We start from the raw sequence: 22,136 nt of genomic DNA, 5'->3' as shown, positions 1-22,136 counted from the left end.
AGTTGTTGTTGTTGTTGTTGTTTTTGTAAGATTTTACTTATTTATTTGACAGAGACACAATGAGAGAGGGAACACAAGCAGGGGGTGTGGGAGAGGAAGAAGCAGGCTTCCCATGGAGCAGGGAGCCTGATGCAGGGCTCGATCCCAGGACCCTGGGATTACTACCCTAGCCAAAGGCAGACTCTTAAGGACTGAGCCACCCAGGCACCCCTAAGTGCTTAGTTTTTAAAGAAACTACCAAACTTTTCTAGAGCACCTATTCCATTTTACATTTCCACCAGCCATGTAAGTTCTTCAGTTTCTCTGCATTCTCATTAGCATTTGGAGTTTTCGCTATGTTTTATTTTAGCCATTTTGATAGGTATGTAGTAGTATCTCATTGTGGTTTTCATTTGTATTTGCCTGATGACTAATGACATTGAATATCTCTTCATGTTTTATTTGTCATCTGTAGATCCTTTTTGGTAAAATGTCAGTCCATGTCTTACCCATTTTCTTGTTTTTTTTTTTTTATTATTTTTTTTTAAGATTTTATTTATTTGACAGAGAGAGAGAGAGAGATCACAAGTAGGCAGAGAGGCAAGCAGAGAGGGGGGGGGGGGAAGCAGGCTTCCTGCTGAGTAGAGAACCCGATGTGGGTCTTGATCCCAGGACCTTGGGATATAAGTTTTAAAAAAGTTTTATCACATTGAAGTGCTGATTCATTTTGAATTTGTTCTTAAATAAAGTGTGAGGTCAAGTAAAGGTTCTTTTTTTCTATAGATGTCTAGTTGCTGAAGAACCATTTGTTGAAAGGACTCTCCTCCACTGAACTGATTTGGCACCTTTGTCAGATGTCTGTCGGGCATATTTGTGTGGGCCTATTTCTGGGGCCTTTGTTCTGTCCTGCTGATCTGTGTGTCTGTTATTCCATGAGAAGACACTTTAACCTCTCTGTCTCTTAGCATACAGTGCCAAACAGGAGTTCCTGTTCCTGACAGCTGTGCCAGATGCGGGGAAGTTGCCTGGAGAGAAGCACTTTCCTGAGGAACTGAAGGTGGGCACAGCAAGGCAGAGGGCACTGTCCTCTGTGACATGGTCAGCGTTGGGGGAGGTGCAGGGTTGATGCTTCCTTAGTGAGCTGTGGTGGCCCCTTCTCACCCCCTGTGGCCCCAGGGGGTACTCTTATCACATGGAACTAGCCACATGGAACTAGCCTCCCCTCTGTCTATGCTCACATCAGCTGGTGTCCTCTGACCGTCACATTCTCCTGCTGTGGAGTTGTGCCTTGTGTCACTTCAGCACATTTCCGCTCATCTTTTTAGCTTCTCCTAGGAGGTGGCATGGTCACATCTATTTTTATGTTCCTCAAAGCACTTTGTACATCATGGATCCTCTGTAAATGTTGATTATGTTGAATCCCTGACCAGCGGAGAAGGAGCCTTGCGGGGGAATGGAAGATGTTGGACTAGGTCAGGAGAAAACCAAGGGAGTGGGGAAAGGTCTGTGACCCAGAATCATGGACTCTTCAAATTAGAAGTGTTCTTGGACAGAAGAGCAGCCAGTCTCACCTCTGGATGGCATGGATGAAAGAACAGAGTTTAGGAAAAAGGCTAATTATTCCAAATTGTGTGGGACTTAGTGGCAGGGCCCAAGGCTGCTGACTTTTACCCAGGACTCACCTTCCTTGGTATTCTGACTCTTTCTCCTCAGTCTCCTTTGTCACAAAAATTCCCAATTGTTCCCCAGCCGAGATGCAGGGCACACTCTTGAGATTCCCCTCTCGCTCACTACCCTACCCTACTCTGGGTCTGGAAAGTTTGGGTTGCAGGTATGTCTAAAGGAATGAAATGGGTAGATTGAGCTATAAGACATTTACCAACCCAGCATTAAGCCACAGAGAAAGAGATAATTCCCGTCCTTGATTTGCAGGATAAGGATAACAGATTAGAACCCAACAAAGTCTAGTGAGTATGCATGTGGTCAGAGTGACATGCTGTTGGAGTTTATAGGTAGCAAGTCACTGATTGATGGGTTAAGTCTGCAGAATTCCATGAAGCAGGCCTGGAATGTGGCTTTTAGGTTGAGGCTTTCCAGGATAAGGAAAGAGAGTGGATAAACCCCAGAGACAGGAAACCAGAAAAACCGGTAGGAAGTAATAGGGTGGCCTTAATAGAAGGAGGTAAGGAAATAAATGTTTAGTTAATGGGATCAGTAGTGACCAGGAGGTTGGGCAAGAGTTTGACAAGAGGAATAAGGTGCTGTGAGACTTCAGGGGTGCTGCTTGGCTGCTGAGGCTCGTAAAGAACAAAAGTGACCATCCTGGGAGGTCACTCTTGAGGGACGGAGGAGCACTCTTCCTGCAAAGACTGCGGGCCTGCGGAAGTAATCGTGGTTGGAAATACTGCATCAGAACATGCCTTGTGGTCCACAGAAGACTTCACTGGGTTTTAATCTTACTGGTCCTCAAAAACAGCCCTTTGAGCTGTAAGTATTTTTTTTTAAAGATTTTATTTATTTATTTGAGAGAGAGAGAGAAAGTACGAGTGGGAGGTGAGAGTAAAGTAGGCTCCCAGCTGAGCAAGGAGCCCACGTGGGGCTCGATCCCAGGACCATGGGATCATGACCTGAGCAGAAGGCAGACGCTTAACCAACTGAACCACCCTTGTGCTGTAAGTATTTTTACTCTCATTTTGCATTTGGAAAGTGTGAGGCTCAAGGAACAGAGCCAGTATGTCAGGGACAGCAAGTAGTGGGCTGGGACTTTCAAGTACATGTCCTCTGTTCCCTGTTCTTGCTTCCCTGTCCCCTTGATGCTCCCGAAACTCAGATGCAAGATAAAGAGAGTAGGAAACAGCGGTCAGACATAATTCTCTGAAACCAGGGGTCATTAGATGTTTAAACTCAGCATCTGTCTTTCCAAAAGAAAGGAGACTTATAAATGTAATTAGGTTGTGTAGCTTGCCTTTAAAAGTCTATTTCGTGCAGCTGTCGAATCAATGTGTTTGTATACCTGAAACTAATATAATGCGTTTCTCTTAGTATATTTGCAAAGAAAGAAAACAAAACCATGCCAGTCTATAAGCACAACTGAATGAGAAATGGTTTTTCTCTATATACAATGCTTAAGCTTGAAGAAGAACAGCTTTGAAAATGAGGGAGATTTTTCTACAGTTTCTCAAGAGCTCTTGTTTGGAGGTGCCCTGAGAAGCACAGCTCCTGAGTGTCATCCGCAATCCAGGTTAGAGCTAAGGTTTGAAGCAATTGGAATAGAGTGAGGAGAGGAGAGAAGTGAGGAAGAGTTGGGGTGAGGGAGGGAATGAGGTTAAATTAGACTCCATTTATGAAAGCAGGAAGGCAGGGGCCAGGGTGGCAGGCCTGTGCTTGTGTGCCCTGGGGAGGAAGGGAGGTCCCTGTGAAGGCTCAGAGCTGGGTAAGTCTGCAGGTGCCCACCCTCACTTCCAGAATGTGTTGACCTAAGGAAGACACTTCCCTTCACCAGGGAAACCCAGGAAATTGAGTCATACATGTGAGAAACTATGTCAGGGAGTTTGGTTATGGTATATCCATGAGGGAAGACCAGGGAGCTGGGGTGGAGGGGTAGAAATCTCTGTTATCCCAGTATTTCCAGGGTCCTTGTTCTCATGTGTTCTGGAAGAACATGCTCTTCTCCCCATTTTGTAACTGACCCAGTCCCTGGGGGAGGACTGGTTTTACAACTGCCCCATAAATTGATTGCCTAAATACACTAGTGCTTTTTTTTTTTTTTTTTTTTAACCCTAGTGCGTTTTAACAGACAAAAGGGCATTTTGGTCCATTTAGTAATGTTAAGTTAGGGGACCCTCTGGTGTGAATTCTTGGGAAGAAATTCTGTGTAACTTAAAGGGAATGACTAGACAATAAACAGCAGCAGAAACATTTCAAGGAAAAGGGCTGAGGAAAAGGGCCATGACTGAGGTTGCCAAAGGAGTGGACTTGGAGGAACAGACTCTATTCAGAACTACCTTTTGGGATGCTTCTTGGAAAGCCAGAAGATCTCTGTGGGCAGACATTCCACCATGATGTGAATGGGGAGGAGTTAATAAGTCACTGAGGACACAGTGGCACTGAACTACTGGCATGTCTCCCACTAACCACTCTGTCTTCTTCACCTCCTACCCCCACCTCTGCATGTACACACACATACGTGGACAGTGCCACATGTTCTTCCTCAGCTGAGGCTTTCCCAGTGTCTCCACACAACACTTGCAACTACATCCAAACACAGAGTAAAGACTGGTAAATATTTTTCGAACAGTTCATTCTGCCGAGTGACAGAGCAGTAGTTTTGAGTCAAGTGTTAACAAAAGCCCTTTTCTGTTATAGATACTGTGTTAGGTTCTAAAGCAGTCCCAAAGTGTATCTGGCATGATTTGGAACTTGAGCTTTTTCGTCTTTTTTGTTTTTTTAAGTCAACTTTCTCATAAGAAGGAAAGTCAAACCCATTTTGCGTCTCCTTTCCTTGCCAACCATACTGACTCATCTTTGATTTATGGGGCACTTCAGGAAGTGGCTAGAAATAGTGGCTGTCTTTCTGTAGAAAAGGGGAAGAGGGAAAGATGAGAAGGGGCCCATGGCTATTAAGAAAGGGACAGGTAAGCCCTGGAAGGAAATTCAGAGGGTGTTCTGGCAGAGTTGTGGCTTTTAGTTGCTGCAGATCATGCTGAAGGAAGAGAGACATAAATGTGTTTGCAGAGCCACCTTTGGATACAAAAAGTACCCAAATGTGGTAGAAATCACTCACAGAGGACTTGAAACAGTTTAATAGAACTTTGTAGAAGTCATTATAGGTGCTCCCCCACCAGCTAATATTTTTAAACCAAGTTTTTTTTTTTTTTTTTTTTTGATGAAGAAGGAAGATATACTCATGTATTTTAAAGAAATATCCTGCATTATAAGGAAAAAACAGCAACTACGGCCCATTGCAATCCATAGCTCTCTTCAACCACCGTCAGAACTTTTGTATGTCTCCTTTTTTAAAGACGTTCATTGAGGTATAACAAATATATGGTATAAGACTCCCATCTCCTGAGTAAGCACACAATTATACCTCTTAAACTATTTGTAATCAGAGGGGACAGGTTATACTTAGTAGTGGTGTCCATCGTATGTAAGCATAGCCAATGTGAGCAAATGCTGGGGTACATTGGTGCTGGTTTCTGCTCTAAAGAGTCCTCCCACCAGGTGGGAAAATCTATGTGAGATGCGGGACACTCTGACCCAGAAACCCCCACCTACCTCCTAACCTCAGATGACTTCCATACTCTGCCACATGTGAGCTCCACTCCTGCCTAAGCATCCTGAGGAAAAAAGACATTTTCTGAGCTGAGGATGCAGGTAGACAGGGCTCCCTGCTTTCCAGGAAAATTGGCAGAGAAGCCCACACTGATTTATCCTGGCAAAATGTGTAATGTTCTGGAACATTATGGAAAAAATCTAACCAGCACCTAGGTATTAAAAATGGGTTGCCCACAAAGAGTGGCAGTTGAGGCAGGGGTGGGTAGGGTGGGCTGCGGACAACCGCTGCAGTGTTGGGTGCCTGCTGGAGCCCACATAGGGAGAGTGATGACTCCGTGTGTGCAGGCTGCAGAGGAACCATCCTAGCACACACACACACACACACACACACGAAATTACACTGGTTTTGAGGGGGAAAGCTTCTGAGAGACCTGTTTGAGATAACTCCGAGGTGATCAAACACTTCAGAATCGAGACGTCACAGAGTAAACACAGCCCCAGCAGTGCCTTTGTGCAGGTGCACCCAACCTCAAACCCAGCTGGAGACCATGCCCCCCCCCCCACCCCCAGGCCCTGTGGTCCACGTCTGCTCACTTCCAGGCCTGCTTTCCTGGCAGACAGGGTTTCTGGATCAGTGTCTTTGGCCAGTGCTCATATGGACTTCCCCGCCTGGTAGGAGGACATGGCAGAAACCAGCACCGGCATGCTCCAACACTTGCCCACAGAGGCCATGCTTCCTGGACAGCAGACACCACTACCACACAGAGCTCTCTTCTTAAACTGCATGCCAGAGAGGCATAACTACGTGCTTGTCACTGAGGAGATGGAATAATGGCTTCAGCATTTTGAAAACTCGTACTGAATGACCTAGGGTGTGTTTCTCTAGTTAACAAACCATTCTACCGGTGTACCAGAGTCTTTGAAACAGCACGTATGTAGATGACTGGTCCTCACATACTGTCCGCACATGTACACTCAGAATTATGTGGAGGGAAGTGCTAGGGAGAAGGAGGGGGGTGGAACCTGGCCTTCACTGAAATCCCAGAATGCAAAGTATCCTGCTGTGTCCAGGACACTATGGGCCCTAATGCCTACCATCAGCAAAGTGGCAGGCAGAACTCAGCCGCACCTCCTCCTCGGTCTGAGCCGCTGAGGGTGAAGGAGCCTCCTCGTGTCTCTGGCTGAGCTTTGGTCCAGCCCATCCATGTCACCTGAATGCCAGGCCCCTGAAGGAGTCTCCCCTATTCTCTTCCCCCAGCTCTGGTTCTCACCGTTGCGTGTCAGCAGGCAGCATGAGGTCAGGGGGCAGGGCCTCCCTGGGGGGCTCCTGGGGCTCACTACTGTTTGCTATTGACTGAGCCCGTGGGCTGCTTCTGTCTCCTTGTTACCTGCAGCCCACCGGGAAGGTGCCTTCAGACAACCGGCTTGTTCAACCCCTCGTCTATGTGGAGCGCCTGGAACTCATCAGAAACGTCTGCAGGGATGAAGCCCTGAAGAATCTCTCGCACACCGCGGTCTCCAAGTTTGTCCTGGATCGGATATTCGTCTGTGACAAGCACAAGATTCTTTTCTGCCAGACTCCTAAAGTGGGGAACACCCAGTGGAAGAAAGTGTTGATCGTGTTAAATGGTGAGTGCAGGGCTGGGTGGATGTCTGTGGTCAGTGGACAGCAGGGTTTGCCTGGCTGGGGGCGTGGGGTCTGGGGGGCGGCAGCTTGGGACTGGGCAATGGAGGCAGCAGAGCGGGGCCAAAGGCAGGGACAGTTGTGGAAGGGATGGTAACCTTATGGATGGTTCTCTGGAGTGTTTCCCCTGTTGGTGTTTACTTCTGGTTTAAAGCTGGTGGCTTGAAAGTTTTATATACTGAGGTTTTCAAAGGGCCACATCTGTGGTTGGAATCTCCTTTCCTCACTTTCCAGAGTGGAATTCCTGACTCAAGCAGCCTGTCCACCCCCCTCCACCACCACCCTCCCCTGGGCTGATCCCTTTTCTTCTCTTCAGTGCACTGCCTTGGCGCCTTACTAGTGGTTAGCTCTCTCCTGATACGTTGAGGCTCCACACTCACTGGCCTCCCGGCTGCCCCTCTGTAGGGGAAACGCCTGCACCCATGCCTGGAAAGGGAGCCCTGTCAGGTGGACCTGGGGGCCCCTTCACCCACAGATGAAGTATTCTGTGCACCATGGCTAGAAAGAAGGGTCCCCATTTTATACTGAGCTTCCATATTCAGAAGATTGAATCAACTTGCTTCAGGAAATCAGATGTTTATTTGGGAACAAATTAGATCGTTGAAAAGTGACCTCATACTCTACTGGTTTTGATTACTCACTACTCTTTTCAGATACCATGTTTGTTTGTTTAAATCCCAATTACCCTGAGTTGGTCCAAGATAATTATGGGCTCTGTCTATTAACTTCAGCCTCAAAAGGAACAGAATTCCAGTCGACAGCAGTTGACTTCAGGACCAGGAATTAGCCCTCAGAGCTCTGTGGGAGGTGGCCCTGTGGTCTCTCTCCTCCAGCCCACCACTCCTGCTACTGTTCTCAGAGTTGGTGGTCAATGGTCCTTTTCCTGGTTGCTTTATTTGGCCTTTTTGTGGCTCTTTGGGGCGGGGGGTCTGGGGGAGACACTTGCCTCATCTTATGGTGTATAACTAATGTGTTTCTTGAGTAATCTGAGAGTGTATTGGATTTTTGATATCAAAAAAATGAGGTCACAAATCAAATTTAAAACAATGAATACACAAAAGTCTTATAAATCTGCCACCACAGTTCAAAGCATTAGACTTTAAAGAAGTAAACACCAATTTATAAGTACAGGATAAAAATGGGGGCAGGTTTGCCAGGTCATAAAATAGAAGATGGGCCTTGTGGCTCTCTTCAGTCATCCCTAGAGACGCTTGCATGGGGACAAGTACTTGAGCAGGTCCAGAGCTAGTTCTTCCATTACCCCTTGAGAGCAGATGTTTGTCTTGCTCATTTCGTGGCCATCCATAGCACTTAGCACAGAGTTCTGGAGTGGTGCTTACATACTTGGGAGGAGGGGTGAATCAAACAGTCAAGCCAGTGGCTGCTGTGTAGATGGCCCAACAGAGATCCTTCCCTGCCAGACTTCAACACAACAGGATTAAGACAACGATAGATGGGAAGGTTTGTGGAGGCTTGGCTAGAACCTTTGTGGATACCGATGCTTTGTGTCTGTTTGTCTTGAGAAGAGAATGAAAAACCTGCCCAGTCCAGCAACTTGAGGATGGGGTCCACCCAAGACCCCAGCACTGACCTGGGTGCTGTGGCTTTGATCCTGTCCTGCCTTCCTAGACACTTTGTCCTCCTCGTCCCCTGCCTCAGCTATATCACACTATTCCCACAGCATTGGTCAGGTTTTCCCAGCACCAGTCGGCTTTGCCACTTATAGTCTGGTACATGGTAACATTGCCTAGGACCACCTTAGGCTTAGGGATGTGGAGCTGGGAGAGCCAGGCCTATTGGGGATGATTGGCCCCCAATGGGGGCATCAGCCAGCAGTATTTCTTGGTCCTGCTGCTCTGGCATTTTCCCCCAGTTTCAAAGTAGAATGAGTATTGCTCATTTTAGGAATCCTTTCTGCACACAGGGATCTTTTTTAAATGTACAATTTCACCTAATTTAGGTGTTTTGCCAGGGGTAGGTATTAGCAGTGTTTACCGCCCGCCCACCCCCGTTTCCTGCTCTCCCCACCCCAACTCGTCTGTTTCCTCTAGTTGGCTTATGGATTACCAGAAGATTTTCTTCACTCTCTCATCCTGCTGGCAGAAGCAATTGGAATTAAAGACCTAAACTGGGATTTAAGGGGAGCTTACAGGGAACATGGAGGCCAAAGTAAGAGACCAGGCATCTTCCTTTAAGGGTAGCACTGAGGCAGCCAACCTGTTCTCCCATGTTTTCTTCCCAGGAGCTTTTCCTTCCATTGAAGAGATCCCTGAAAATGTGGTTCATGACCATGAGAAGAATGGCCTCCCTCGTCTCTCTTCCTTCAGTGATGCAGAAATTCAGAAGCGGTAGGAGTAGGTTCCTAAGGGGAGGGGAATTTGGGTAAGACCCGAGGCTCATGTCTGTCCTTTCCATATGCCTCAGATTGCTCCAAGGACTGCTGGGGGCTTTTGGTTTACATTTGTGAGAGGCAGCTGAGCATATGGCCCATGTTCAGTGCATTTAAATTCACAAAACTCTGTGAGAATTTCAGAAAATCTTCTCCACCCTTACCTTCATGCAGTCCATTGAAACAAAGGTTATATAATTTTCTTAATAGAAGTGAGTAGTCATTTTTGTTCTGCTTTGATTCTGTTAAGTTTTATGGATTCTTTATTGAATATAACCTTTAGGTCACAGGGAAGGGATTTGGATTACAGGGGAACCCCACTTAGTGTTTGAATTTTTTTCCAGAGGCCTTGCACCTGCTTCCGTGGTAGCTGCCCAGAGGACAGGTGGTGGGGACTGGACCTAACACAGGCAAAAAGAGTCAGACCTCACTGATCACAGTGAGGTTAGAGACTAGCTAGGCATGTTAAAAATGACTTAGCTAGGAAACTGAAAATTTCTTGTTATTAGCTGTGAAATGACACTGCAGAACAAGACTCAGAAGGAATCTGAACCCTTGAGCAGCAAGTCAATGTCAGGGCACAAAAGGAACTTTGACCTCCCTTGCTTTTTGGCTATTTGATTCTCATTACTTCTAGTGCTGGTTGTTTAGTCTTCCCAGTTTGTGCAAAACCTGTAAAACACAGGTGTTAGGCAGCATCTGAGAGGCCCCCAGCTAAGTGCGGGCCTCTCTGTCCAGCTGAGCGCTGGTGTCTTGGGAGCTCTTGTGAGAGAAATGAGCTCAGGCGTATAAGGCCATGAGCCATTTTCCAGTATGGAGTAGGCGCTGTAATTATGGCAGTGGCCAGTGTTGTCATTATTCTGTCAGCACCATAATAGGCCTGTCCCGCAGCTGCCTCTGCGCCACCCCCACCACTGTGGGCAGTGCCCCGGTCCGCCTTCCTGCCAGCTAGAGCTACAACCTCGCCGCTCCCCCTCTCACCTGCACCCTACTCTGGCTGGCCCTTCCCCTGGCAACTGCAAATTGTGTTTATACAGAGATCCCTTAGAGTATCTTCCTTTGGTCTCCACCATTCCTACCTCACTCAGGGTTCCTGACCTTTTCGGGTCTGTACCCCAAAACAAGTCTTTCAGACATCTTTGAAGTTTTGCAGTATTTGTGTATCTGTTGAGCTAAGTAGTGTCTTCACAGTGGCCCTCTGGGGTGATGAGTCCTGTGGCCTGGGACAGTTAATGGTTTCTGAACCTCTCTTTCCGCACCATAAGGTGGGCCAGTAACAGGCTTTGCTGCCGGAGGCAGCTGGGTGGATTCAGAAATGTGTGGAACTCGCTCCTCACCGGAGGGCGCGTTCTGGCCACCGCGGCTATGGCTGCTCCAGCAGGCACTCTGCCCTCGTGCCCCCTCACCCTGGCTACCACTGGCAGCCAGTGGCCTAACTGCATGTTTCTCTTCATTTCTCTTCTTAGCTTGAAAACGTATTTTAAGTTTTTTATTGTCAGAGATCCCTTTGAAAGACTGATTTCTGCATTTAAAGATAAGTTTGTTCACAACCCCCGCTTTGAGCCATGGTACCGGCATGAGATTGCCCCGGGCATCATCAGGAAATACAGGAAGAACCGCACGGAGACCAGGGGCATCCAGTTCGAAGATTTTGTACGGTACTTGGGCGATCCAAACCACAGATGGCTGGACCTTCAGTTTGGGGACCACATCATTCACTGGGTGACATATGTTGAACTGTGCGCACCCTGCGAGATAAAGTACAGTGTGATCGGTCACCATGAGACCCTGGAGGACGATGCCCCCTACATCTTAAAAGAAGCCGGCATAGACCACCTGGTGTCTTACCCCACCATCCCTCCGGGCATTACCGTGTACAATAAAACCAAGGTGGAGCGCTACTTCCTGGGCATCAGCAAACGGGACATCCGGCGCCTGTATGCACGTTTTGAAGGGGACTTTAAACTCTTCGGGTATCAGAAGCCAGATTTTTTGTTAAACTAATATATAGAACTGTGAATTCAAATATCTGTTAGACCAGAGGCTAACCAGGTGGGAGATGGGAGTACAGAAATGTCCTGTCCTCCATTCCACTCTTTGTGGAGACGCTGCAGCCTCGCATGGACCTGGGCATGCCTCAGCTGATGAAGCTGGACCCTGACCGTTACAACTTAGTTTGGACATAAGATGCACTGAGGGCCCTGGCAGATCCCCCCTCGGTTCCCTCCCCTATCAATGCCATTAGGCCTTTACTCTCCTCAGAAGAGGAATGGGACCAAACATTTGCAGTTCAACAGTCTGGGAAGAAAAATTACATGGTGGAGGAGTCATTTCCCTCTGTCAGACCCACTGGAGGCTCCCCTGGAGAGGGAGGTGGTCCCGCCTGTCACTGAAGGATTGCAAGAATGGCACCCAGCACTTTGAGGAGAGATGGAGAAGCTAATGATCTGCAAAAATCACACAGGGCTAATACAGGATCAAATCTGAGTAATAAAATTACACCTGGCTTTCATCTTGGCGCTGCTGTAATCACAGAAGCAAACCATCCTTTCCATGACTCTTCTGTTCCTGTGAAACCTAGAGGTGACCCGAGGGTACTTTTCGGCAGTCCATCTTTCCAGGATCTATGCCTGGGTACCTCTAGTCCATGTTTCTAAACTGCCTGCCAAACAGTTGTCTCCCCTCAGCCCAAGAGATGCAACTTTGGAAAGAGTGGTGTGTATATTCTTTCCCACCTGAGAGAGGGAACATCTTGGGGGGCCTTACGGGACATGTAGCAGGGGGAAAGGGAATGCTGGTTGGGTTCTGGCGCTCCAGCTGCTGTGGGATTGAGCACGCCTGCCCTGATTATTCTCCTCTTCGTCGCTTCTGGATGGACAATGCCTATCTCCAGGGCCCTTGGAGGCCCTAGGCAAGCCTGGGCCCCAGGCTGGCACCGCAGCATCAGTGCAGTGTACACATGCCAGTTTCCTTTCATCTCCTCAAAAGGCTTACCACTGGGCCCATTTCTGATAAGGCCATTTCTCCTGGACTCTTAAGTTGGATAATCAAATTCACCAGCAATAAAACCCCGGGCTGAGGCGTCTTCCAGGCATGGAGGCTTCCAGGCTATAAGCTACTATTTCAGATGTCTGTGACAGTGAGGGCTCCGGGGAGACTGGCCAGGCTTCCCTGCGAGAAGTCCTGAGTGCCCAAGTCTGTCTGGTGCCCACGCGCCCAGGTTTTCTTCAGGCAGCCTCAACCTCCCCCTTCTCCAAATGGCTTCCTGAGTTTGTAAATGTGAAAGTAAAAGGAAATAAAAAATATGTGCCAAACCTGCCATGTGCTGCAGTTTCAGGGAATGTGCTCTGTGGCTACACATGGTCCCTGAGGCCCGGCGAGAGTGAGGGGCGGCTCTGACCGCTTAGGTGGCTGCTGGAGACAGGACTTGTGGAGGGGAGGCAAGGCTTGAGTGTGACCGTTGGCTGCATTGACGAAGGGCAGCCAGTGTGGTAAGCCTTTCATCCTCAACTGACGCACAAAGGATGTAAAGGAGTTATTTTCTAGAAAGTTTTAGCGGAGTCTTGTTAAAATCATTTCATACCTGATGAGCTGATTATCTCTTTCTGTTTGAAACATAATAGTCTGAATAACATATGTGAATTTAAGTTAAAAGTTTAATGATCATAGGCTGACTTAATAGGGTTGTATCTTAAGTTGCTTTCTCTTACTGGATTTCTCTCCTCACACGTTTTAGTTTTATTGGCCTTAAAGTCAGTCCTAATTTAAAAAGATGGCACTTCCTTTTAGAAACAAAAGGTTGGACACTGGGGTGCCAGCCCCACCCCCTATATCTGGCATTTAGATTTAGATCATTTTTCTCTAGCATTTGGTTCATTTTCCTAACATTTTGCCAAAGGAGTAGAGACTGCCACCACAACCTCTCCTGGGCATTCCACAGTGTGTCCAAAACCTGCATTCCTGCAGCCCTCCCTACCCAGCGGGGCTCCTGACCCTGCACGGCCCCCTGGAACTATGCAGCCCCTTAGCCCTCACCCTTCACTGAGGTCGTCTGGCTTCTTCGACCTCCAGAACCCACTGCCTCCCTTCGGAGCCTGAGACAGCGTCCGTGGTCCATGCCTGTCTCCTGAAGCAGCTTCCCCCCGCCCCACTGCTGCTCAGAGGGAGATTAAGGGCAGAAACCTGGAACAAACCTGACTGCCTCCTTCCTGGTGTCCTTACTGGCAACAGTCAGGACCTCCCTCTCCCAACAGTCCCAATCAATGGGGGCCTTCTCCGCTGCCCCCCAAAATCCCCCACCCCACCACTGCTGTGGGGGTGGGGCGAGGCCAGGCCAGAGGGGTGCCCCACCTGCCAGGGAGCATGTCCTCTGCCTCTGGGTAAGGAAGAGATGGGCAGCCAGAGGGCAGCCCCTGGGAAAGTCTAGGTGAGAACTCAGAAGTAACATTAAGCCTGGATTTAAAAGAACTAAAAAGCCACTCTGCGTCCCAGGAGTGGTCTTAAGATAGGAAGGGCAATCCCTATCTTAAGTTTAAAAGTTTAATGATCATAGGCTGACTTAATAGGGTTGTATCTTAAGTTGCTTTCTCCTACTGGATTTCTCTCCTCACACGTTTTAGTTTTATTGGTCTTAGCTCCAAAAACCATTACAGTGAAGGGTTGAGAGCCAAGATGAAATTTGATTTTCATAGTGGCTAACTGTACACAGAGATGCAGCAGATCACCACATGCAGACAGCCTTTAATGCAAGGGTGTGGGAGGAAGAGCCTCTGACCAAGGAGGGGTCCCAGAAGGTTTTCAGGGATGTTGGTTTCCCGTGCCCCACACTTGACCCTTCACCCTTTACCCTACTCCCCCCGCACTCACACCATATCCCTGCTTCTCCCCTCTAAACCCCAGTATGGCCTGTTCAGCTGGAATCTCCAGAAGCAGGAAACAGCAGAAACCTGGATTAGGAGAAGGGAATAATCAAGACGGTGGCTATGTGAGAGGAAGCAAGCCTCGCCACCCCAACTGGATGAAATTTAAGTTGTTCAAGGTACATTTTCTGAGCCTTACCACCAGGGTTGTGAGGTTCCAGACCTGAACCCGGGACAACAAGCTCACAAGAGAGGAGAGGTGTGGGAAGTGGTGCAACAGGGCAGCACAGGCCCTCTGGTAAGTGGGGAAAGTTTCAGGTAGAAGCAGCAGGTATATGGGAAGGAGCAGGGGAGGTGTAGGGAGCAGAAAGTATAGCTTTGCTTCCTTGCCCCCAGGGCAGTCTCCCTGTCAATAGTTGTTACCCTAAAGCCATCTTAAATAAGGCTTGGATGAGAATATCACATCCATAATCTTTCTTCTCCTCAAGCTGAGTCACTGTTTACCTGACAAATCTTAATGGACCATTGTTTCAGGTATTTTTCAATCTTATTTCCTATTGTCTGGGATCTTTAAACACTCAATTTTTATAACCAAACAGTCTGTTTTCTTTTTGTCATTCTTATCCCAGGTGACAGTTTCACTCAGTATTGTACCACAGTGTGACCTGAGTCTCAATCCTTCTAGTCTATAGTATCTTTTTCTTTTTCTTTTTTTTTGGCACCACTGAGCACCTAACTAGTAGGTTATGTATATAAGTAACTAGCTCCAGTATTAAGGTATTAATTTCTTTATTAGATAGGATAACACTAGCTGTTGTAACAAACACCAAGATTTCAGTGGCTTAAGACAATAAAATGATTTTCTTGCACACATAACAACCAGTAGTCTTCCTTGTAGGCAGGGATTTTTCTTCCATCATATAGTTCCATCATTTCCAGGGTCTCATCCTCTCCTTCTAGGAGAAGGGTAATGAGCATGGAGGAGCATTGGAGACATTATTATGGACCATTTGGGCACATGTCTCCTACTTCATTCTTCGGGAACAGAACAAGTTCAAGGGAGCTAGGAAATGTTATTCCTGGCTTAATAGTTAATTCCTGGTGACAACTCCACAAATTTGTGGGGGATGTTGACAAGTTGGCAATAACCCCTATGTAACTTAGTGCTTTACCATTTATAAAACATTGTAAAGTAAATAATAACATGAACTAGGCCTAAAAGGTTTATTATCTCCATGTCATAAAGGAAGAAATGGATTCAGAGATGTTAACTCTGAAAGACCGTTTTCAGGGAGGCTTTGATGTAAAAATTGAAGTTAAGAGCTGATCACAAGCACAAATCTTTCCCACTAGCCATTTAAAAAGTTAAAAAAAAAGATACAAAAAACAAAAACCTACTAGTCTTGAATAAACTGTCATATGTATGGGACCTACACTTAATCTATATGCTTTACACTAGCTTTCTGCATTTAATAGGTTAGAATGTAAATTTAAAGTGTAGCAATAGCAACAAAATATTCTACTGTAAATGACAAAAGAAAAAAATAAAAATTGAGCCTTGGGATGTGCCCATTTTTACTGTAAATTATGATTCCATAACTGACTCATAGTAAGCAGTGTTTCTGGCCCCTGAGTATTGCTGCCTTGTGGATCTGATGTGATGTACAGTTCTGTAGGTGCACACTCTGGTCATTTCTCAAGCCATGTTTATTGCATCTGTTTTCTACTGTATGTGAGCAAGGTTTGCTGTCCAAGGTGTAAATATTCAATGGAAATAAAACTGGCATGGTACTTTAAAAAAAAAAAAAAAAGGATTATATAACCAGACTGCTGGTTTCAGATCCAATGTGTAAAGAGCTTGCAAGTTATCGCTCCTGCCCTTATGACAATAATAGCAAAAAATGAAAAAGAAAAAAAAAAGCCCCTGAAAATCAATACCTTTTCTTGTACTCATCAGAGATGTGAGGTTGCAAGAAAAACTGCTGTCGTGAAATTCGTAGGGAAGGGTGAATACAGAAATTCACAGCTGAGCTCTCCTTACTTAAGGTAGAGGCTACCAGAGTCAAACTGGCAGGATCACTCAGATGGCAATTTTAACAAATTACTGGGTGCTGAGTGTGGGCTAGCTTGAAAGTGAGAATTCCTGGAGGCCACAGTCATAGGGGATTTTCCAGAGTTTCAAGGGTTTTACCTCCAGGAATTCCACCAGTTTTTTAAAGCAAAGAGTCAATAGATACTTCCTGCCGGCTCTGGCAGGTGGAGGAGAAAGATAACCATTTTGAGATATGCCCTAACCATTCTCCGTGAGAAAGCCCTACTTTCTAGGAAGAGACTTTAGCAGAGCCTTCCCTTCCTGCAGGGAAGAAGGGCTTTAATCCAATTCCAGCCCCCTCATGCCTTCCTATCTCACCCTAATGGTAAAACAACAACATCAATAATAATAGTAATACCAAAAATCCCTTGTGAAGGTCAAAGCCCAGAGACACAGGCCCTAAAAGACTGAGATTTAATTATTAGAATTGTAGAATGCTTTCACTCCGCGCTACAGCTTGCCACCATATCAACAGGAATCAGATATAAATGAGTTACAACTGAAAGAGTGGAAAGAACAAGGTGTAGACTGTGAGGAGGAAGTCTTAGGGAAGACCCAAAACAACAGAGGACACAGAAGCAGGGACCGTAGAGGAAGCTGAAGCCTCTGACCCCTGCAGTTACAACAAAAGTTAAACACAGTCCAGCTCCTAGCCAGATTAACATAAACCTTCACAGTAAAGGCCTTTAGGGCTGGAGTTTAACAAAAAATCACAGGGCATGCTAAACAAATGAAAAAAACCCACAATCTGAGGGCATTGACACCAAACTCAGATATGACACGGATGTTGGAATTATCAAACAAGGAATTTAAAACAACTGATTAATACACTGAGAGCTCCAATGGAAAAAAGTAGACCCCATAAAAGAACAGATGGGTAATGTAAGCTTGGAGATGGAAACTAAGAAAAATATGAAGAAAATACTAGGAATCCACAAAAATGTAACAAATTAAGAATGCCTTTAAAGGGCTCACCAGTAGACCCTGAAAGGTATCTGCAGCTCTAAGGTGCTGTTTAAAGGCAGCCTTAGGTTATTTATTCATGTATATGCAAACAAATTTAAGGACAATTGCTAAACAGTTTAAAAAGCAAATGTAATTGATATTCTAAGAGAAGAGATAAAATGGAGAGAGTAAGACTAAAGAACTAGCCTTAAGCATGTTGCTCTGAGAAATTATCTGGAAACTAGAAGGATGATAAGAAAAATAGCAGTGATGTATTCTCCAGTCTCAAGTGGGTCAGTAGATACTAGACAGTTGTGACCAAAAGCTGTGGACTTCCAGGCCAGGGACCACCCCATAGGAAGGCGTGATCACCCCCATGTAGGTCAGGAAGTCGCGGGAAACCCCAGTACCTCCAATCCGCTATGGCAGAAAGAAGTGAAAACCTGTTTCACCTCCCCCAATATATATGCACGAAACCTCGTTTCCTGATGTTTCACAATTTGGGCATTCCCATTGATGGTATCTCTTACTGATCTTAAAAAACAGCCAAATATGGGAACACATAAAATTTTGGATAAATCTCTAGTGGTTCCTTAGAAGGAAAAGGTCAAGAGCCTCTGATCTGCATGGTATTATTACACTCTCAAGTATAAGAAGATGAACAGGAAGACTGATGTGAAAAATACCTATTTTACAGTGGGGGATATCACAGAACAAGAGCTGCAAAAGTTAAGGGGGCTTTAGGGCCACCCCTCATCCACCAGCAGTTTCTCCGCCAGCTTTGTTTCACCAACTTCCTCCAGGGGGTGCTGTTTCCTATTCTCGATCCCCCACGGCCCCTGCCTGCCCCAAACCTAGGTTCCCTTTAATGTAGGCAGGGAAGTTCCGTAAGATTCTTAGCACAGTCATGACTGTTCAAAACACAGTGGAAAATGCTGAAGCTTGCAGCTTTTGTTGTTGGGTGGGGGAGGCAATGGTAGTGGTTCATTTTAAATCTGGAACCCATTGCTTTCGGTCTTCATATGATTCCCCTGTGATTTTACTCATGCTCACCCCAGGGATAGTTGGTGCAAATCAAGCTAACTGTATGTCTTGTTCAGAAAGGAATGGGGACTGACTGGGAGTCCAGAGCAGCTGTTCTGTTTGTGGAGGCTGGTTTTCAACTGCAGTGGAGAAAATGACAGTCCACTGCAGAGGCTCAACCTGCCCCTGCCTGGGACACCTCAGTGGCTCAGTTGGTTGAACAGCTCCAGTCAGGCTCAAGTCATGATCCCAAAGTTTCAGGATCGACCTCCCACATGGAGCCCTGCATGGGGCTCCCTCCTCCCCGGGAAGCCTGCTTCTCCCTCTCAACCCCCCCCCCCCCCCCGCTTGTGTTCCCTCTCTCGCTGTGCCTCTCTCTGTCAAATAAATAAATACAACCTTTATAAAGATGCTTCTGCCCAAACAGACACTCCTCAAGGCTTTGGTGTGAATTTCAAAAGAAATCTTTCCCCATGTCTGTCAATTGAACAATTGCATACTCACTGACGTCGATAAAACCCAGCTAACTGAAACCAAGCAATGAATGGTTAGGCATGTAGTTGTGAGCAGTTTCTTATTCGACAGCTTCTCAAACTTACAGATAAACTAATTATTCTACAGAAAGGCTTTCCTGCTTAACAAGACCCCAGCAACCAGTAAAAATAATATATGCAGTAAAAGCTTTCTGTGTGTGTGTTTGTCTGTGTATGCATGTGCATCTATCTATAAATATATGCACATATCCCTCTATCTGTAGTTACGTGTAATTTAGCTTCATTTCAGCAGGCCTATAGGTTACAGTCTTGGCAAACAGATAGGAAATGCATGCTTTACTTTCATGCGCTCACTGGGGTTTTCCTTCTGTAAAAGCTGTGTGCTCCACACATTGACTGGTGTGTTGCTTCCCCTGTTACTGCATGGACACTTCACTGACAACCTTCAACCTGTACCACCTAAGATAATTGTCTCCTGCGCACAGAAGTCACAGCATCCTGTTGATTTCGCCTTCCCAATATTAATGGAAGGTGGCTTTAAAAATGTAGGTGGGAACCTGAATGTGAATGCAGTCACCTGGAGAGGCCTGGTGGATACAATCCTTTAATGCCATAAAGCAAAGAGGAGATAGGTATATAGTGAGTCCAAGAAGTGAGGACATGGTTTTTTCAGAAAGAGCTGTGAATGAAGACAATATAGAATAGGTATGATGGCTTTATACCTTTAATTTCTTCTTAGCCTACTTGCTTGGTTTTTACCAGATGATTCTGGAGATTGGAAATCAATTGCTAGGTGGCATATGAAACCGAGTTATATATTTAAAGACTACTTTGTGAAGAAGATTTGCTAGGGCATTTTGGAAAGTATTTGTGAAGAGAAATGTCCATTGTAACTCTGTGCAAGCTCAGGCTCAGAGTTTCCAAAGAAGAAAAAGGCCACGGAGTTTTTGTCCAATCAATAGCCTCATTACTGCTCAGCCAATAACTCCATTAACACCGAGAGCTGGTTTCCGCTTTTGGCAACAAGTTCTAAGTTTGAAGAATGACTAATGGTCACTTTCTACCGGCATCCACACTATCTCCTGCTCACTGTGCATCTGTGTCCCAGATGGTTGCAATGTTTCCCGTAGTTTATTTTTATACTCTATGAAGCCTGTAAAATCTGTGCCTGATTTAAAAAAAAAAAAATCTGCTAATGGCCAGTATATAAATGAAGTGATAGGGGATGTTAACTGTGTTGATCAGCTTTCACATCACCGTCCTATAGGAATTCCTCATCCATCATTCAGCTTTTATTTTTTTTAAGATTTTATTTATTTATTTGACAGAGATCACTAGTAGGCAGAGAGGCAGGCAGAGAGAGAGGAGAGAGAGGAGGAAGCAGGCCCCCCGCCGAGCAGAGAGCCCACAGGATCCTGGGATCATGACCTGAGCCGAAGGCAGAGGCTTTAACCCACTGAGCCACTCAGGCGCCCCCCATCATTCAGCTTTAATGCATAGAGCGTCCTACTCATTTCGGCATCAGCGTGTCTTTGCAATACAATTGTAGTGTAGGTATAATTGTGAGAATAAGGAGCAAGTATACTCAGTGCTCATCAAAGGTTGGCATCAGAGTCTATTGGGTCGAATAGGGGTTTCCCCATACAAAACATCTTGTTTTATTTCTTTCCCACCATTAGCACATGATTAATTACCTCACCACTGTGTGTTCCTTTTGTTTTTGTTTTTGTTTTTCAATAAGAACAATAATGCCAGCTACAATGCTGGGATGTGATGCTATGAAACCCAATGACATTTCCTCAAGTGTTAGTATATAAGAGGAGATACAGGCTAAAAATACAACCAGGAAAACCTTGGATGCTTTAGTATAATAATAAAGCTATAGAATTTATAATGAAAGCATTCTTCACTTTAAGGTTGATAAATGGACACACCAATAGGCTTTCCAAAGTACTGTCCGCTCAGTGACCCTATCAGAAACAGAAGGACACACTGAATAGAGCATCCCAATATTCTTGCCATCGTTACCATCAAATAGGAATCATTTTGCTATCATAAGATCATTTATGCTCAACATAAGATCCACAAAGAACTTGTAATCTAGTGATAGAGCCTATCTTCAGGGAACATACACTCTAAATCAACTAACAGTGTCCTTTGGGTAAATGAGAAAAATGTAAAATTGAGCAAATATAGTTTTGGAGAAGTCAAACCTCTTATAGGAAGTAATCTCAGGATGGCTATTTAAATGCCAGCACCATAAGTCTGTAGTGGGATGAAGTTAAAGTAGTTGAAATAAGAATAGACATAAAGGTTGGATCAAGAGGGCTGACAGCACACGCACTTACCCCTCCTTTCCACTTCTTTCATTATTTCTCTCCAACTTCCTTCTTGCCCAGCTCCCCAGGGAGCAAGTTTTCCTTCTTCCTCTAAAATATTAGAGGCAGAGTGCCGTAAACAAGAACAGCAGCTACTGACATGTGAACAGGGAAACCTAACGATGAATGGGAATACAATCAAGAAACATCAGATACGTGGAAGAAAACAGCACAATCAAGGGGAAACCAAATTCCCTAACAATAACAGAAAAAATTGTATATTTATAGAACAAATCAATAGTAATGCCAGAGAGAGAGAGAGTATGAGTGGGGGCAGGGGTAGAGGGAGAGAAAATCTTAAGCAGGTTCCATGCTTAGTAGACCCCAATGGAGGGCTCAGTCTCACGACCCTGAGATCATGACCTGAGCTGAAATCAAGAGTCATGTGCTTAACTGACTGAGCCACCCAGGCGCCCCTGACAGCTAATATTTTAAACCAATGATTGAAATCAAGAAAGATAATTTTCTTATCTTTCTTTGTCTCATCTGAGCATAAAGCAATGTTGCCCATTATTTTCTGTGCCCTGGAACAGTTTGTATAAGATATTTGTTCCAAGAGATTTCAGAAACTACACCTAAACTATTAAATGTACCTTAAACCTTTGGCAGGGAGAATAGCATTTTGAATTTTATTTCATTTTTTCCCTATGGTTATTGGTCTGTACAAACTTTTCACTTTACTTTCAGCCAACTTTGATAATTTCTATGATCATGTTATCTCTTTCATCCAACTTTTAAAGTTAATGAAATAAACTAATATCTATTTCTAATTTAAAAATCTTTTCTGTATCTGTACTTAAGGCTTACAGATATCTCATTCACCAGCTTTTACTTTTAGGCTTTAGGGTTAGTCTGCTGACCTCCTCAGGCAGCTGTAAATTGAGCAATTGCTTCTAAATGTTTTCTACAACTGCCCATAGAGGACAGGCTTTTCTGTACTGGGTGAGCTACAAATCATGTCAAATAAAGATAACCTTGTAAGTAGGATCTTCTAGAGAACCACCAGACTTGTTAAT

General features: G+C 45.4%; 1 protein-coding gene across 2 annotated transcripts in view; it reads left to right on the top strand.

The window, feature by feature from the left end:
• The window catches only part of CHST10 (carbohydrate sulfotransferase 10), a 31,022-nt gene extending 18,374 nt beyond the window's left edge, over positions 1–12,648 (top strand). For both annotated transcript variants that reach the window (XM_059406266.1, XM_059406267.1), the window contains exons 5-8: positions 945–1,036; positions 6,651–6,885; positions 9,183–9,288; positions 10,796–12,648. In XM_059406266.1, the coding sequence (XP_059262249.1) occupies positions 945–1,036; positions 6,651–6,885; positions 9,183–9,288; positions 10,796–11,333 (971 nt within the window). In that variant the 3' untranslated portion in view covers positions 11,334–12,648. The remainder of the gene's footprint in view (positions 1–944; positions 1,037–6,650; positions 6,886–9,182; positions 9,289–10,795) is intronic.
• Positions 12,649–22,136: the final 9,488 nt, after the last annotated feature.

Source organism: Mustela nigripes, chromosome 7, assembly GCF_022355385.1.
Source record: "Mustela nigripes isolate SB6536 chromosome 7, MUSNIG.SB6536, whole genome shotgun sequence".
Taxonomy (NCBI): Eukaryota; Metazoa; Chordata; class Mammalia; order Carnivora; family Mustelidae; genus Mustela; species Mustela nigripes.
Note: the sequence above shows the minus strand (reverse complement) of the source record. Positions and strands in the feature narration are given on the sequence as shown.